General features: G+C 49.6%; 2 protein-coding genes across 2 annotated transcripts in view; one reads left to right on the plus strand and one right to left on the minus strand.

The window, feature by feature from the left end:
- Positions 1–1,260: 1,260 nt before the first annotated feature.
- Positions 1,261–7,840, minus strand: TIMM21 (translocase of inner mitochondrial membrane 21). The gene is made up of 6 exons (XM_080821439.1): positions 6,734–7,840; positions 4,103–4,165; positions 3,906–4,003; positions 2,004–2,077; positions 1,814–1,919; positions 1,261–1,732 (listed from the first exon to the last, which is right to left on the minus strand). Exons 1-6 carry the CDS (start codon positions 7,029–7,031, stop codon positions 1,640–1,642), a joined length of 732 nt encoding a protein of 243 aa, XP_080677565.1. The 5' UTR covers positions 7,032–7,840; the 3' UTR covers positions 1,261–1,639.
- Positions 7,841–7,979: 139 nt separating this feature from the next.
- Positions 7,980–14,026, plus strand: part of FBXO15 (F-box protein 15) — a gene marked incomplete at its 5' end in the record, with an annotated part of 46,718 nt that continues 40,671 nt past the window's right edge. The window contains one exon of the mRNA XM_080821371.1: positions 7,980–8,107. Within this exon, the coding sequence (XP_080677497.1) occupies positions 7,980–8,107 (128 nt within the window). The remainder of the gene's footprint in view (positions 8,108–14,026) is intronic.

Genomic DNA, 14,026 nt, shown 5'->3' on the forward strand with positions numbered 1-14,026 from the left:
TCTTCCCTGCATTTCAGTGTCTCCTCCTTTGTCCCCTATTTTTGTGCATGTCCCCAAATTTCTTTCATCTTTAACTACCCAAGAAAAAGAAAAGACAAAACAAGTTCAAAATTCAAAGTGGAAACACATGAATCCTTTCCTCCGTTTCTGTTAACCATGATAGGGGATGGGGGATTGCCAGGTGGTGTGCCCTCCCCACCCAGCCTCCGCACGCACCCCGTCAGCTCCAGCCGCGTCCTCCCTGCGGCTCTCAGAGCTCCTTCTCTAGGCCAGACGCGCTCTGAACTCCAGACCCGACCCTCCTGTTGCTTCTAGACCAGCCACCCGGCCGACTCAGCTGCTCCTTATGCAGATGCACAACTTACCATTTTTGCTCTCTTCCCGAATTCTTACTGTGGTCACTCCTGTCTGACCTGAGAGCTATTCTACACCCACTTGGCTGCAGAATCCTGTCCTCCTAGCCCCAACCATGTCTCCAAGGTAGCACCTTCTCCAGCTTCATCGTCTAACTGTCCTAATACCCTCTGTGCTGGCCTCCTCCCCGGCTCTCGTTCTTCCCGCAGCTACCAATTCTTTCTAGAGACCCGGGGGCTTCCACTCCTCCGCGTTTGTGATGTTCTCCATCGCTACCGGAGAAAAGCCTCAACCCTGCCGTCACGTGACGTGCCAGCCCCCTGCGCCCCGTGCCCCGCAGAGAAGGGCATTTCCAGATCTCTCCCGGTGCACAGGCGCTTTCCACAGTCACGTGACTACACTCTTGTTAGGGTCACTTTTCTCCAGCTCGCCCGTAAATGCTTGCAGTAAAGTAGAGCTGTCGTCTCCCAGAAAGGCATTCTAACATCACTCGCACCAGGCTCAGTGGTCTCCATGCTCCTCCGGCCGTTGGGAGGGGTGCCCATGCTAAAGGGTGTGGGGATACACCATGATGCCACCTGTGGTCGGATGCTTGCATCTGTCCTCTCCCTGTCGTCCTAACTAGCCGGGACAGCGAGGTCTTATGCACACCTGAGGGCCCAGACCCCCCTTACCCCCTGACCAGCAGGCGTGGGCTCCTCCCACTGCATGCAAAGTCCCCACTCACTGAGGAGGAAGGACGAGGTACCCATCGTTACCACAGCCTTGCCACAGGCGTTGTGGAGTTTGCTTATCAGATGCCCTTGCCGTATGACCCTCCTACAGTCCTCCAATGTTCTCACGTGTTCAAGTCAGATTCTGAAGTCTATGGACGCAAGCTGCTCCTGACATCTTTTTGTTAGTTTTGACTCTATTTCACAGATTTTATAGTTATACCACATAAAAGCATAGAGTACTCTCAACTCTTTTATTTACACGGTGTAAAGTTTTTAATAACAAAGGTTTCTTATCTTGAAAGAGGATATTAACTAGAGCAGAAATACTGTCCATGACCGAGTCAGAGACAGCACAGACTACGTTCTATTTCGGAATTTTGCCGTCTACGAGAATCTCCAGGCAGCGTGTCTAAATGCGACGACGACCCACTTCCGTGCGCTTCTCTGTGCTACACGCTCTGCCGTGTCTTATCCCGCAGACGCGGGGGGCGTGGGGGAGAGCAGAGCCGGGCGACCGCCCCACGCCCCATCCGCCCGCAAGCCGTGCTTGCCGGGGCCCTGCAACCGCCTCAGGATCGATTATCTTCGATGATGATAGTTCTGGGGAAGGGCTCAAGTTCAACAAATATGTACCGAAATTCATACTCGCCACTTTCTGGGTTCTGAAAAACAAACATATTTCCAGCTGTGACTTTTGTCACCAGGGCTTACGTCCCGCCCCCGCCGAGCCCTCGGCCGCACACCTCCTTCACTTCCAGATGCACGGTTCCTTGCTTCCCAGGCTCAGAGCCCTGGATGTAGAACTTCACCCGCATGTGTTTCAGCCCGTCCTTTACATATTCAATAAAACTGTCAAGAACCAAAGAGCACAGCTTCAATTCCCGTCTTTTAGGAATGACCCCAAGCTTCCAGAACGCTCGCGAAGCGCAGTACCTGACGTGCTGCCTCCGCCCGCGGCGTGTCACCTCCCCGTAGCCCTTCACGGGCTCGCCGAAGACACTGATGACCTGTGGGACAGACGCAGCGCGGGACGCGGTTAGGCCTCCGCCTTTCAGGCTTCCCAGGGAAATACTTTCCGAGAAACCAAGTGATTTTTTAAGAAAACAAATCATTAAGCCTGGGACCCTCTCAAGACGACAAGTCCAACGACGGAGAAACTGCCCCGACAAGTATGTCACTGAAGTCGGTGAGACTGTGGTGGGACCCACGGCTTCGCGACAGGTGTTCTCACTTCCCACAGAAACCAGGCACGACAAAGTGGGCAAGTGTTTAAACACACATCGGAACATTTTTCGTGAAATGATTCTCATGGGGTCTAATGCTCAAAGCTGCAAGAACAAGACAATTCTCTGAGTCACTAAAGACGGTCAAAGAAAACGAGTGCAGGCTTCCCCAGCTCTCCAAGTTTGCTTTACCGCTTCACTTCAAAGAAAAACCCACACGAGTGCCTGTTTTTGCTAACTGAACAAAACCCAAAGGCTTCTTGCTTTCCAGAACTGGTGGCTGCGCCCTCACCTCACGCCCCCGGCTCAGGAGCGCTTCCCCGGGAGCGCACCACCTTCAGACGCCGGGGGAGCCTCCAAAACCAGACAACAAGCCAGATCTAGAAGCATGAAACCATGATTCCTAACGGGAAAATTGACAATGACGTGGAAACGGAGCTCTTCTTGAATTTAAAGGGCAAATACTTTGGGACCTTTCCAAAAACGTAACTGGAACCTTCCGTGTTCCCTGCTCAGTTCCCCCTTTCTCAGAGGTGCGTCTCCCTGCCTCCTCCTCCCTGGTTCCCCGACGGCCCAGAGTCTGACGATAAGAAATCAACAGACTGAAAGAGCAAGAGGCCGGGCCCTACGGCCCGGGGGCTCCTCCCAGACAGGACTAGAGAACGGGTGGAGCGAGCGGGGGCAGGGCCCCGGGGAAACCAGTCAGGCACCTGCGGCTTCATACGTCTCCCGTCCCAGGGTGATGCGAGTTGTTTCTCACACACCTCGGTCTGTACGAAGGTGCCAAGAGTTTTTGGTGCTATCTGCGGTTCTCCTCCGAGGTATACAGACTAAGATTTCAATGAGTCACATTTGTCCCTGCGGAACTTTCCAGCCAGAGAGCGGGAACTCTGGCCAACCATGGCTGCGCTGGCTTTCTGTCTGTGAGGGAAAGCGGCACGGAAAGTCCTCCTCCTGGCAGAACCCCTAAGAGCGCGTGCGCAACTTTTCCGGCTGCCAGCCTGCCCCCGGGGAACGCTCTGGGCCCCTGCGCTGAAGAGCGTAAGCTTTGGAGTCACACAGACTCGGGCTCGGGTCCTGGCTGTCCCGCTTACAGCGCAGCAATCGTGGTCGAGTTGGTTCATCTCTGAGGCGTCAGCCTCCCCTTCTGCCAATGGGACAGTCGTAGTATTTAACACCAGCGGCTTCCGTGAGAGCCAAGAACGACAAGGCACTGAGTGTGGGGCCTCGTGCATGATGCGCCTTCAGTGAGTGTCAGTAATTACTGCTGTGATCACAGGTTATGAATCAGGTTTTTTACAGGCCCAGGAACTTACCACAGGAGTTTAATACTCTGGCAAGGTCTAAGGGTTTAATATCTATGACAAGTGACTGTAATATCAGGATGAAAACACTGCTACACAGACTTCTGGGTGGTCCTAAAGCACTTCCAGTACAGAACAGAGAGCTGATACCATAATCACAATCCAACCGTGTGACTCGTATGACTTTATTACCATACAAACACCACTAGTCTCAGAACCAGTATGTGTGTTCTGCTCCCCGCCCCCACCCTGGCCCCGGGATTTTTCCTGAACTTCAGAGTGTGTGCGACTCCACCTGGAAGACTAACCTCAGGGTGTGATCTGCACTTTTCTAAGGCTTTCCCGTAGACCTTATTAGGACTCCATGGAGAAAAAAGTTCTTTGAAAACTGCATAAAACAAGCCACCTGCAAATCACAGAAAAAGAAGATCAAGCAAAGCAAGAACGAGACAAATGTGAAGTCACAAAGGGTTTAGGGGTAGTTATTGTACTTGCTGTGATCAACCTGTGATACTGATCCCAAAGAGCACCACCATCAAGTAGGTGAAGTCTCTTCCGGCTTCTTTCACTGTGGAGAGAGAGCATGGCGGAGTCAGACGTGGGCCCGACGGGGGCAGCGCACGCGGCTTCAGCGTTCCTAGCGGGGGCACGTGCATCGGGGACCCATGGCGGGGTCTGCATGTGCTCTAGGGTGGCTGCTCCCAAGCCTCCCCGTGACTCAGAACCACCTGAAGAAAGTTTTCAAAAGAACCTCAGCAGAGTTCTGGGCCAGGGAATCGTACTTTATTTGGTATTATCATTTTAATACTCTTTACTTTCTAAGATGAAGAAACACCTGAACACGCGACCCAGGCCCCGGGTGGGAAAACGCGCTACAGACTGGGCAGCGCCAGACACGTTCTGCTGCTCCCAGATCAAGTAGTTTGCTTTGTGAGCTGCGGTCCAAGGGCTGGAAACAGGCCTCGACTCTGACAGTTCCCACGCCGCCGCGCCCCCACTGGCTGCACACACAGCACTAACAGAACGAACTTAGAACACGAAGAGCCGGCAGAGACACGGCGTCTCTACTGAGAAGGAAAAGCAGCAATGGTGTGTGTAGGAACGGGGCACAGACCACAGCGTACGTGTACGGTCTCGCTTAAGAGTTCGTGAGCTCTCCTACTTGTTATCACCTTGTTTTAAGGGACCCGGACCTTCTGGATTTGGGCTGTCCCATACAGTAACCATACACCACGCATGGCTATTTGAGTTTAATTTTACAATTAAGTTAACTTAAAATTAAATAAACACTCAGCTCCTCAATCACACCAGCAACACTTCAAGTGCCGAACAGCCGCACGTGGCTAGTGGCTACCATACAGAGACCACATACAGGCAGAACATTTCCATCCCCGCGCTAAGTTTTATTTGGACAATGCTGCTGTGGACATTCTGCAAAACAGCACATCTGTCCTTTCTATTCATGCCATATTAGTCAGAGCCCAGAGTAACAAGGAGCATGTGTGTCAGGAAGCTTGATGGACACATGCACTCTAAGTGTGTGTGTGGGGCGGGGGGTGGGGGGGGAGGATGAGCCCAGAACACAGATCCAGGACTCACCAACCACATAAATACAACTCTCAGGGGTACACTGCATGGGGCATGCTAAGACACCCCACCCCAAATGAAAGAAACTACTGTATCCCATACCACGATGTGTGGTAGGTCCCTCTGGACTCTGTGGGCAACATATCCCACATTTGGGAACACTGCTCCCGCTCGTTCACTGCGTCATCAGGAAGGCTGTCGCCTTTGAATGGGGGTACAGATGAGGACAGGACTCTGCAGCAGGACCCATCTGCAGTGTAAGCAGGACTGTCGCTGGAACCTGATGACTTGACACATGCTGTTTGACAGTTTGTGCCTTTGCCCTCTGCATACAGGCAGTTCATTCGTGCTGAACTTTCAATCATCCCTCCCAACCCTGTTCAGGCTACCATGGACGAATGATTATGTATTCTCCATGTTCAGCCGATTACAAAACCATTGACAGGATACAGTTTTGTTTTGTTTTGGTTAATGTTGTGAAAAACTATATGTATCGAAATGACATAGAGCAAAATATTCACAAAGTCATCTTTGCATGGTACAATCACGGATGTCTCAACCGTTTGCTTCCTTTTTATTTTATTTTTTTTACAGATTATTTGTGAAATGAAATAATAAACATTAAATTCATTAGCTCATCTGTGAAAACTCTGACTTTTCCTGACAGAATTACATTTTGTCTTTTCTATTATCTATGTTCTTTCTATTGCTGCCCATGTCACCCAGGGTAAATGTTGTTTTGAACATCTTTAATTCTGTAGCATGAAGAGTCTATCTCAACATCTGGGCTCAGAAGTCATTCAAGGGCAGTGCTGAGTTGACCAGCCTGAGCTGATCCCTATGGATTATGCCTCATAATCCATATTCATTCCACCCAATTACTCCATATCTATCTTATGCTCCCTGGTACTCTCTTGTAGCACAGTTACTGTGTTTTCACTGTTTCGCACTCTGTATCTACTTTTTTCATCATTAAGTGCTCATCCATTTGTGTACAGGAATTCCCTGGCACACCCATTAGCATCTGTCCAAGCGTCAAGCATAGAGAAAATGGAAACTCAAGAAATACTCGTGAGTGGTTGGTTGTTCTAAAGAGTACTGACATGGCTATTATGAAATTAAGATTAGGAAAATGTGGTTTTAACTTTCAGTTGTATGAAACTGGGAAAGTGTGCCTCATATATAGAGTTTTAATGTCCCTCTGATGGAGTGAATAGGAAACTCAACGGAGATGAGATGACATCTATGAAATCTACTAACTTATTATAAACTTCTAAATAATGGTTAAGTTTTACACAGCTCCACACTAAAACTAGCCGAAGTTGAGAAAATGTTTCTAGACATAATTCAACAAAGTTATGTAAAAACCAACTTTGAAATCTAAGTCTGTGAAGAAAACCGCAGGTCTATATTCTCAAATTCTGAACCGTGTTGCACGGTCCTACCTTCCCATTTGTGTGACTTGTTTTTCTATTCTTAGCACCGAACCTGTGTCAAAGGACACTGGCAGCTCCCGCCACGTTGGCCGAAAGACTGATCACTCCATTACCTTTCTGTGACGTGGAGACGACGGTTTCGCCTCTCTGACTGTGCACAGACACCTGTTTGCTGCCGTCGTCCCCTACCCTCTGGGCACTCTGCCCCTGCGTCCAGAGGGTCTTCTGGGCGACTCCAAGGAGACACTTCGGTTGCACCGTTCTCTTCCGCTCTCGCAGAGCCCAGCTCAAGCTGGGCGCAGTCTTCAAGCAAGCTTTGTTAAGCACTACGTGTGGCGGGAACAGCCGTTTCCCCGACGACCTGCGCATCCTCTCCGCACATTGTGCAGCTCGTAAGAAAGTACAAATCATGATCACAGGAAGTGCTGCGCTTTGGGAAGGTGCCAACTACGTCCAGCAAAACTTCACTACCCTATACACACGCAGCTGGGGTGTACTCAGAGCCACACATTCACACCGGTGATTCTGCACGGCGTGTTCGGCAAAAACGTTAACTCACGAAAGAGGCTCGTCCACCTCCTCTTCCCTTCCGAGCTCTTTTTACTCGAATTAAAGTGCTTTAATTACCTTCCGCGCTGACATTCACACACTACCCGCCATGCCTCTGCAAAGTAACCTGGGAAGCCGTGAGGAGTCCTGGGAATAGTAGTTTCAGGCCTTCACTCTCCACAGAGCTACCGCCGAGGGAAAGGCATCAGGACTACAACTCCCACAGTGCAAGGCGGCCAGAACGCGCTTGGCCCCTCCGCCACCTTCCAGGTTCCCTACGCTTGCGCCGCACGTATTTGGCGCCCGGGGTGGGGGCGGAGTGATCCCGCAACTGACGAAAATCGAATTAACGATTACAAGCTGGGTGTTCTTGTGACCCTCTGGGACGGCTTTAAACTGGGAAATCCTCGGTCTGATTGCGGCTTTGCTGTTCCTCATGGGCCAATGATGTAGCCTTTGCGTTTCAGTTTCGCCCCCAGGAACCTGGTCAGGAAGGAACACAAACTTCCCCAGAGCCAGCACGTGGGGAGGGGCGAGGCCGTCGCAGTGCCCAACGCCAGTGGCCCAAACAAAGAGGCCCGCTTGCCGCGCGGCGTCCTCAGCATCAGGCCGTGGGACGTGCGAAGAAGCACGGCTCCCGAAGTTTCTAGAACACCTCCTGGGGCCGAAGGAGAGGAGGCGTTTCCCTTCGCCCCGCCCCTACATACCCGCGCCGGCGCCGAGTGGGCGTGGCGCCGAGTGGGCGTGGCGCCGGGCGGCGCGCTCCTCCCTCCGGCCGCCGCTCCGCCTCGGGCGCGCCGCCGGGTCTCCATGGCGACGGGACGCGGCCGGCTCCTGCAGCTGCACTGGCGCGGCCTCCAGGCGCTGCGTTTGCCGCCTGGCGGCGTCGGCGCGGCCCCGGGGCCCGACGGGGAGGCCGCGGGGCCCGCCGGGTTCAGGTGACTGTCCGGGGGCCGCGGGTCGGGTCACTGCGCCGTCACCCTTCCCCCCTACTTTCCTTCGCCGGCCCCGCGCGGCGTGTTGCTCGCGGCTCTTCGTGGCGCGGGAGAGGTCTGAAGCCGCGGGCGGGAATTTCCTCAGCCTGGAGACGAGCGGTTTCCGCCAGTCCTGGTACTAGCAGACCAGCTTCCCCGGGAACAGCCTCCCTCCTCCCCTTCGTTTAGTTCTCGGCCCTGTGGGGACCTGGGAACCTCGGCGCAGCGCCTCGCGCCCCGCCGCGCGGATGCGCTGCACCTGTGGGCCGGTGCGGTCCCCGGAGGGGCGGGGAGGGCGCCCGGGCAGAGCGCGTCCTCCGAGCCGCTTGCTCCTTCTGGAGCCGGAAATCACTTTTCTCCTCCTCCTGAGTTTGTAAGTTAGGGAAGCGGACTCTCCGCAGAAGGTACCACTTTTCGCTCCCGCCCGTGACTCCTGGATGGAGGCCACAGCCCCGCAGCACGGAATGTGGTGGTGGTGGTGGGGGGTGGTCGAGGACCGCGCGTTCCCGGGGCAGTCTCTGCGCGTCCAGCCTCCAGGAGGCCTGCCCTGCGTTTTCCTTCCTTCCCTCTTCTGGAGAGAGAGAGTTGGGGAGGGCAGAGGGAGAGGAGAGACCGAGAGTCTTCGGCAGGCTGCACCCGCCCCGGGCGGAGTCCCGCCGCGGAGCTCAAGCTCGCAGCCTGAGAGCGTGGCTCCGGCTGAAACCGAGTCAGCAAACCCTGCAGGGAGGCCTGCCGACAGCCCCTCGTTGGTGTTCAGTCCCCTGTCCCCTTCTGCCCGTCTCTGTGACCGAGCGCTGGGCTGCTGTTCTTGTCCTGACGTCTAGAGCCCGTCTGCTACCTTTCTCGTGGGCACCCTGGTTCTGAGGGGGGTCCGCTTCTACAGGGAGAGAAGGTCACGTTGAGGAGATGCGGAAGGGGGGAGCAGGAGGCTGCAGGTGCGCTCCAGAAGGATGTTTAGCTTTACTCCAAGGGTAATGGTTCATTTCTCAGTGAAAGATCTAGTCCGGTAGAGGTGTCCGTGCGCTATCGCGCTACCTTATTACATTCTTCTCATTTTATAGCTTTATACACCTCATCCCAGTATTTGCCAGGTAGAGGGTCAATACAAAGAACAGTCTGCATTCTCGAGAATTCCTTTTGCCTGCAAGTCCTTATGATTTGAAAGATATAAAAAACACATGCGTATTCTGCCTTCTAATAAACCCAATGTCTATGATTACCTATAAAAATGGTTCTGTTATTTAACAGTTCAGTAACTTAAATTACTTCTTGTTTTCCTGAATCTTCAGGATATAGTCCCATGTTCGTCTAGAATCCATTACCCACTCACCCTGGTTTCAGAAGTGGTGCTCTGCCCCTTAGTATTATGGTGATAGTTGGTTCTGGAGAATAGTGCTAGGCATACCACAAGCCTCGTGACAACTAAAATGGGGTCGGTGCCTTCAGAAGTTCTGTAGGAGAGAAACAGTGGCATTTAATTTGGAACCTTGAACTTTAAATCAATTGGCGACGATTACTAAAATGAGTCTTTATATAGAGAGCTCTATCAGTGGGGAGCAGGATGATTTTTATGTGATGAATCTTCTGTTACTCTGTAAGTTGAGCGAACTACCTGGTGATGACACAGAGTGCCTGGCACGGGAGCCCGCATGTCAGCCTGTGATTCGGTGAGGTCTCCATTCTTTATGGGGGAGAACAATCAGCTGCCAAGAATGATTGCAGATGGTCTAAGTAGGTGGTGATTTTATTGTCTCACTGCAAAAAAAATTAGACTTTAATAAGGAATCACTAGCTCCCTTTTTAATGAAAAAATGTGAACATGTGTGAATGTCATCAACTGTCAGGAAAATAGCAGAAAGAATATCAGGTTGGCTTAATTTCTGCTTGGTCTAGTTTCTTTGGTTTATCAAATATCAAAAATCTGTCAGAAGATAATTTTTTTCTTTTTTTTAAGAAGGCAAATTTTTAAATATCGATTTTATTCAAAGCTATCAGACAAAATTTATTACTTAAAAACAGTAGTTTTAAGCCAAATGTCATTTTACTAATTATGTCAGCTAAGTATGCACTTAATTTTATAGACGCATAAATCCATGTGAAGACATGCATGGAATCTACTGATTTGTTAATTGTGTGGCCCTTGAAAATGTGCAATTGGTGTATTTTATGGAGAAATGGAGATGTACTTTCAATAATACCAAAAGCAATAGTGATAAAATATAGAGTATAATAATATAATACGGTCGGAAGAGCTCTGGAGGGACAGTCAGGAGATGAGAGTCTCTGGGGCTGTTGGCCTCTAGCTTGAGACCTTAAATGAGTCGCTGTAAGTGCCTTGTTAGAACTGTAATTCTAACTGATTTGTGAAAAAGGGATTCGTGAGATCTCTTTTAATTATGGAAAAGTTTAACAGATAGGCTGTACTTCTCAAACATGTAGGTGCCAGTGGGCAGGAAATGCACAGGGCATCCTCCTGACATGTTAAATGAATGCAGTGGCTGTGGGGAAACATGTTAAGTAATTTAACTTTTAAGTAATATAATACATTTGTATAACAAGACAACCACAGGTAAGTCATCCAGTACAATGCAACATTTGCATTAATTTTTAAGATCAAGTAGGAGATTTTTTTTTTTAAGATTTTATTTATTTATTTATTTGACAGACAGAGATCACAAATAGGCAGAGAGGCAGGCTCCCCGCTGAACAGAGAGCCCGATGCAGGGCTCGATCCCAGGACCCTGGGATCGTGACCTGAGCTGAAGGCAGAAGCTTAACCCACTGAGCCACCCAGGTGCACCTCAAGTAGGAGATTTCAAAGGACTTTTGAGCTTTCTGTAGCCGTGTCCCCAGATTTCAGGGCCGCTGGTAATCCAGAATGGTGCGAATGCCTTTGGAACCACTGCTCCTGCCTAAAGGATTGTGCTATCACACTGTGAGTCCAAACTTTCTTGTGTATGGGATTCTCAGTTTTGAAATTAAAACCACTCAAGTCCCATAGTTTATTGCATATTTAACATATTAAGAAATATTAGAAAATATGTGGAATTCTGTCACTTCAGTTCTTCAGCCCCCATTTAAAAACAACCACCACCCCAAACCTTGTAACCTTGTAATCCTGTGAATCAGGCGTATCACTGGTCAATACCTTGTCTTTCTTTCCAGACCTTTTTCCTTTGTGCGTGTTTATTTTTTCTCTTAAGAGACAAATTCAAAAATATGATTATGTAGTGTATCCTGATATAACCTGCTTTTTTCAACTGATATGTTATTAATGTAGCAGGTATTAATTGACTGTCTCTGTACGCCAGGCATGTTGTGGGTGAAGAATGAGGAGTGAACAAAACTTACGCAAAGGACCTGTGGATGTGGAGCGTACAATTCCAGTGATGTGAACGAAGTAGATAGGATGTGTAGTGACGGATGGTGATATGTGCTAAGCAAAAAAAGAAGGAGGGGGCCTAAAGTGTGTGCGTATGTATGTATGTATGTATGTGGCGTGTGCTCGTGTGTGTGTGTGTCTGTGTGTAGTATGGGTTGGAGTTTGAGAGGGAACAGCCAAAGGAGTTGTCAGTGAGATGGTGGCATTTGCACGCATACCTGAAGGAGGTGAGGGACCCGCCATGCAGCCATCTGGAAGACGTCATGAGCTTGTGTCTAGTGCAGACACTTCCGCTGTGTTGAAATGTCCATTTTTTGGCTGAGTGTTGCTCACTTTATGGAGCCAGGCTGCCTCATCAGTCCCCGTCCTGTCTCTGGAAGTTCTTCAGTGTAGACAGATCTGAGATGGACTTTCTCGAGTCACATATTTGGGCTTATTTTCTTGCTTTGGGATATATTTTGTACAAGTGAAATTCCTGGCTTAAAAGAATACATGTGCCTTTTAAGGCTCTTGACAAATACTACCAGATTTGGCTTCCATATTGTTTATACCAGTTTACACTCCCAGCAGTGAAGGCGTGTTCTTTATTTGGTCTTTGCCAGTTTGCTAGATTGAAATGGATCGATACAGCATATTAATTTACTTTTCTTCGACTCCCTTGGAAAAGACTTAGGGTATAATAGATTTTATTTTTTTTGACACTTTTTGATTGCAGAAATATGTATGGTGGGGGGTGGGAGGTTGGGGGAGCCAGGTGGTGGGTATTATGGAGGGCACGTCTTGCAGGGAGCACTGGGTGTGGTGCATAAACAATGAATTCTGTTACGCTGAAAATAAATAAAAAATAATTAATTAGAAAAAAGAAATATGTATGGCAAAAAACTGTTATCAATTTACTAGTGCTTTTGTTTTTTAAGATTTTATTTATTTGTCAGAGAGAGAGAACACAAGCAGAGGGAATAGCAGACAGAGGGAGAAGCAGACTCCCTGCTGAGCAGGGAGGCTGAGACAGGACTCATTCCAGGACCCTGAGATCATGACTTAAGCCGAAGGCAGATGCTTAACAAACTGAGCCACCCAGACATCCCTATTTACTAATGCTTTTAAACAGATTTACATTTGAGGACTCCAGCAGTATTCATTTAAGTTAAGGAAGCTTTTCTCAGTCTTTGCGTACAGCATATAGATACAGACCTCCAGTCTTCTTGAAATGACCGTTCATACTGCCAGGGCTCTAAGGGTCACTGGCTGGGAAGTCCCGACAGATAGTATTTATTTGATGGAGAAGTAATAGAAATGCCTTTTACTTAAAGCTTATGTGTTAGAATCCTCTGTCAACTAAAGGTATTTGATTTTGGAATATGTAATACAGATTGGCACAGAATTTACAAGAAGTTGACCACTTAAAATAAGGAGTGCTTTTAAATCACTTAAAAATGCATATGTTTAAAAATTGTGTATTGTGTTGAATGGTGTCCCCCAAATTCATGCTCACCCAGGACCCTAGGATGTGATTTTATTTGGAAATGGGGTCTTTGCAGACGTAATTAGCTAAGATGAGGTCACACTGGGTTAGGATGTGACTGGCGTCCTGATAAGAAGAGCCGGAGACACCCGGGGAAGATGGAGGTTAGAGCTGGCCATCCTAGTGGCCATGAGGTGAGGAACACCAAGGATTGTCACCAACCACCAGAAGCTGGAAGAGGCAAGGGAGGATTCTTCCCTAGAGACTTTGTGGAGGGAGCATGGCCCTCCCAACACCTTGACTTTGGACTTTTGGCCTCTAGGACTGAGACGATAAATTTCCGTTGTTTTAAGCCAGCTAGTTTGAGTCAGTTTGTTAAGGCCGCCCTAGGACACTAACACAATTAGGAAATTGTATTTTACTTCTTATTATTGTGTTAGAGCCAGGTCAGTGGAGTTGAAGCTTTTCTTTTGTGGAAAGTTTTGCTTAAGTAGTACTTTCAACAGGAATACAAAGATCAAGTGCACAGGTGGAAATCTCTGAATAAAGGGGGAGGGCATGGCAGAACTTTCCAAAGGAGGGCCTCTTCCGCCTGCTCTCCTTCCCTTCCTGTTCTGCTGGGCACAGATTGGGTACCACTGGTTCTGCCTAACTTCTTTGCGTTCCCAAGAACTCCCTGGCACGTTGAGTGTCTTTCGTAGAAGCTGGCATGGAGCGGCCTGGGGAGCCAGTGTTTTTTACCTTGGTGAATTTATTAACCTTCCAGGATCTGGAGAGATTCACCATGCCCCTCCTGTCCCAGGTGGAGGTGCCATGTGCAGATGCTAGCTCGTGTTTATCCAGGGCTGATCACGACCCGCACGATGGCTGACGTGATACAGACAAACCTATAAAGGGAGGACAGACTCGTTCTCTGGCTGCTCGGAAGCCCGTGGGGAATCATCAGGCAGTTTGAGTGCTTGCGGGTGTGCCCGTGGTGGCGTGCCCGTTTCCACGGTGGGTTTCAGGCTGTGCTGGGTTGTGGGCTGTACGGTCC

This window comes from Martes martes (assembly GCF_963455335.1).
Source record: "Martes martes genome assembly, chromosome: 13".
In the NCBI taxonomy this organism is placed as follows: Eukaryota; Metazoa; Chordata; class Mammalia; order Carnivora; family Mustelidae; genus Martes; species Martes martes.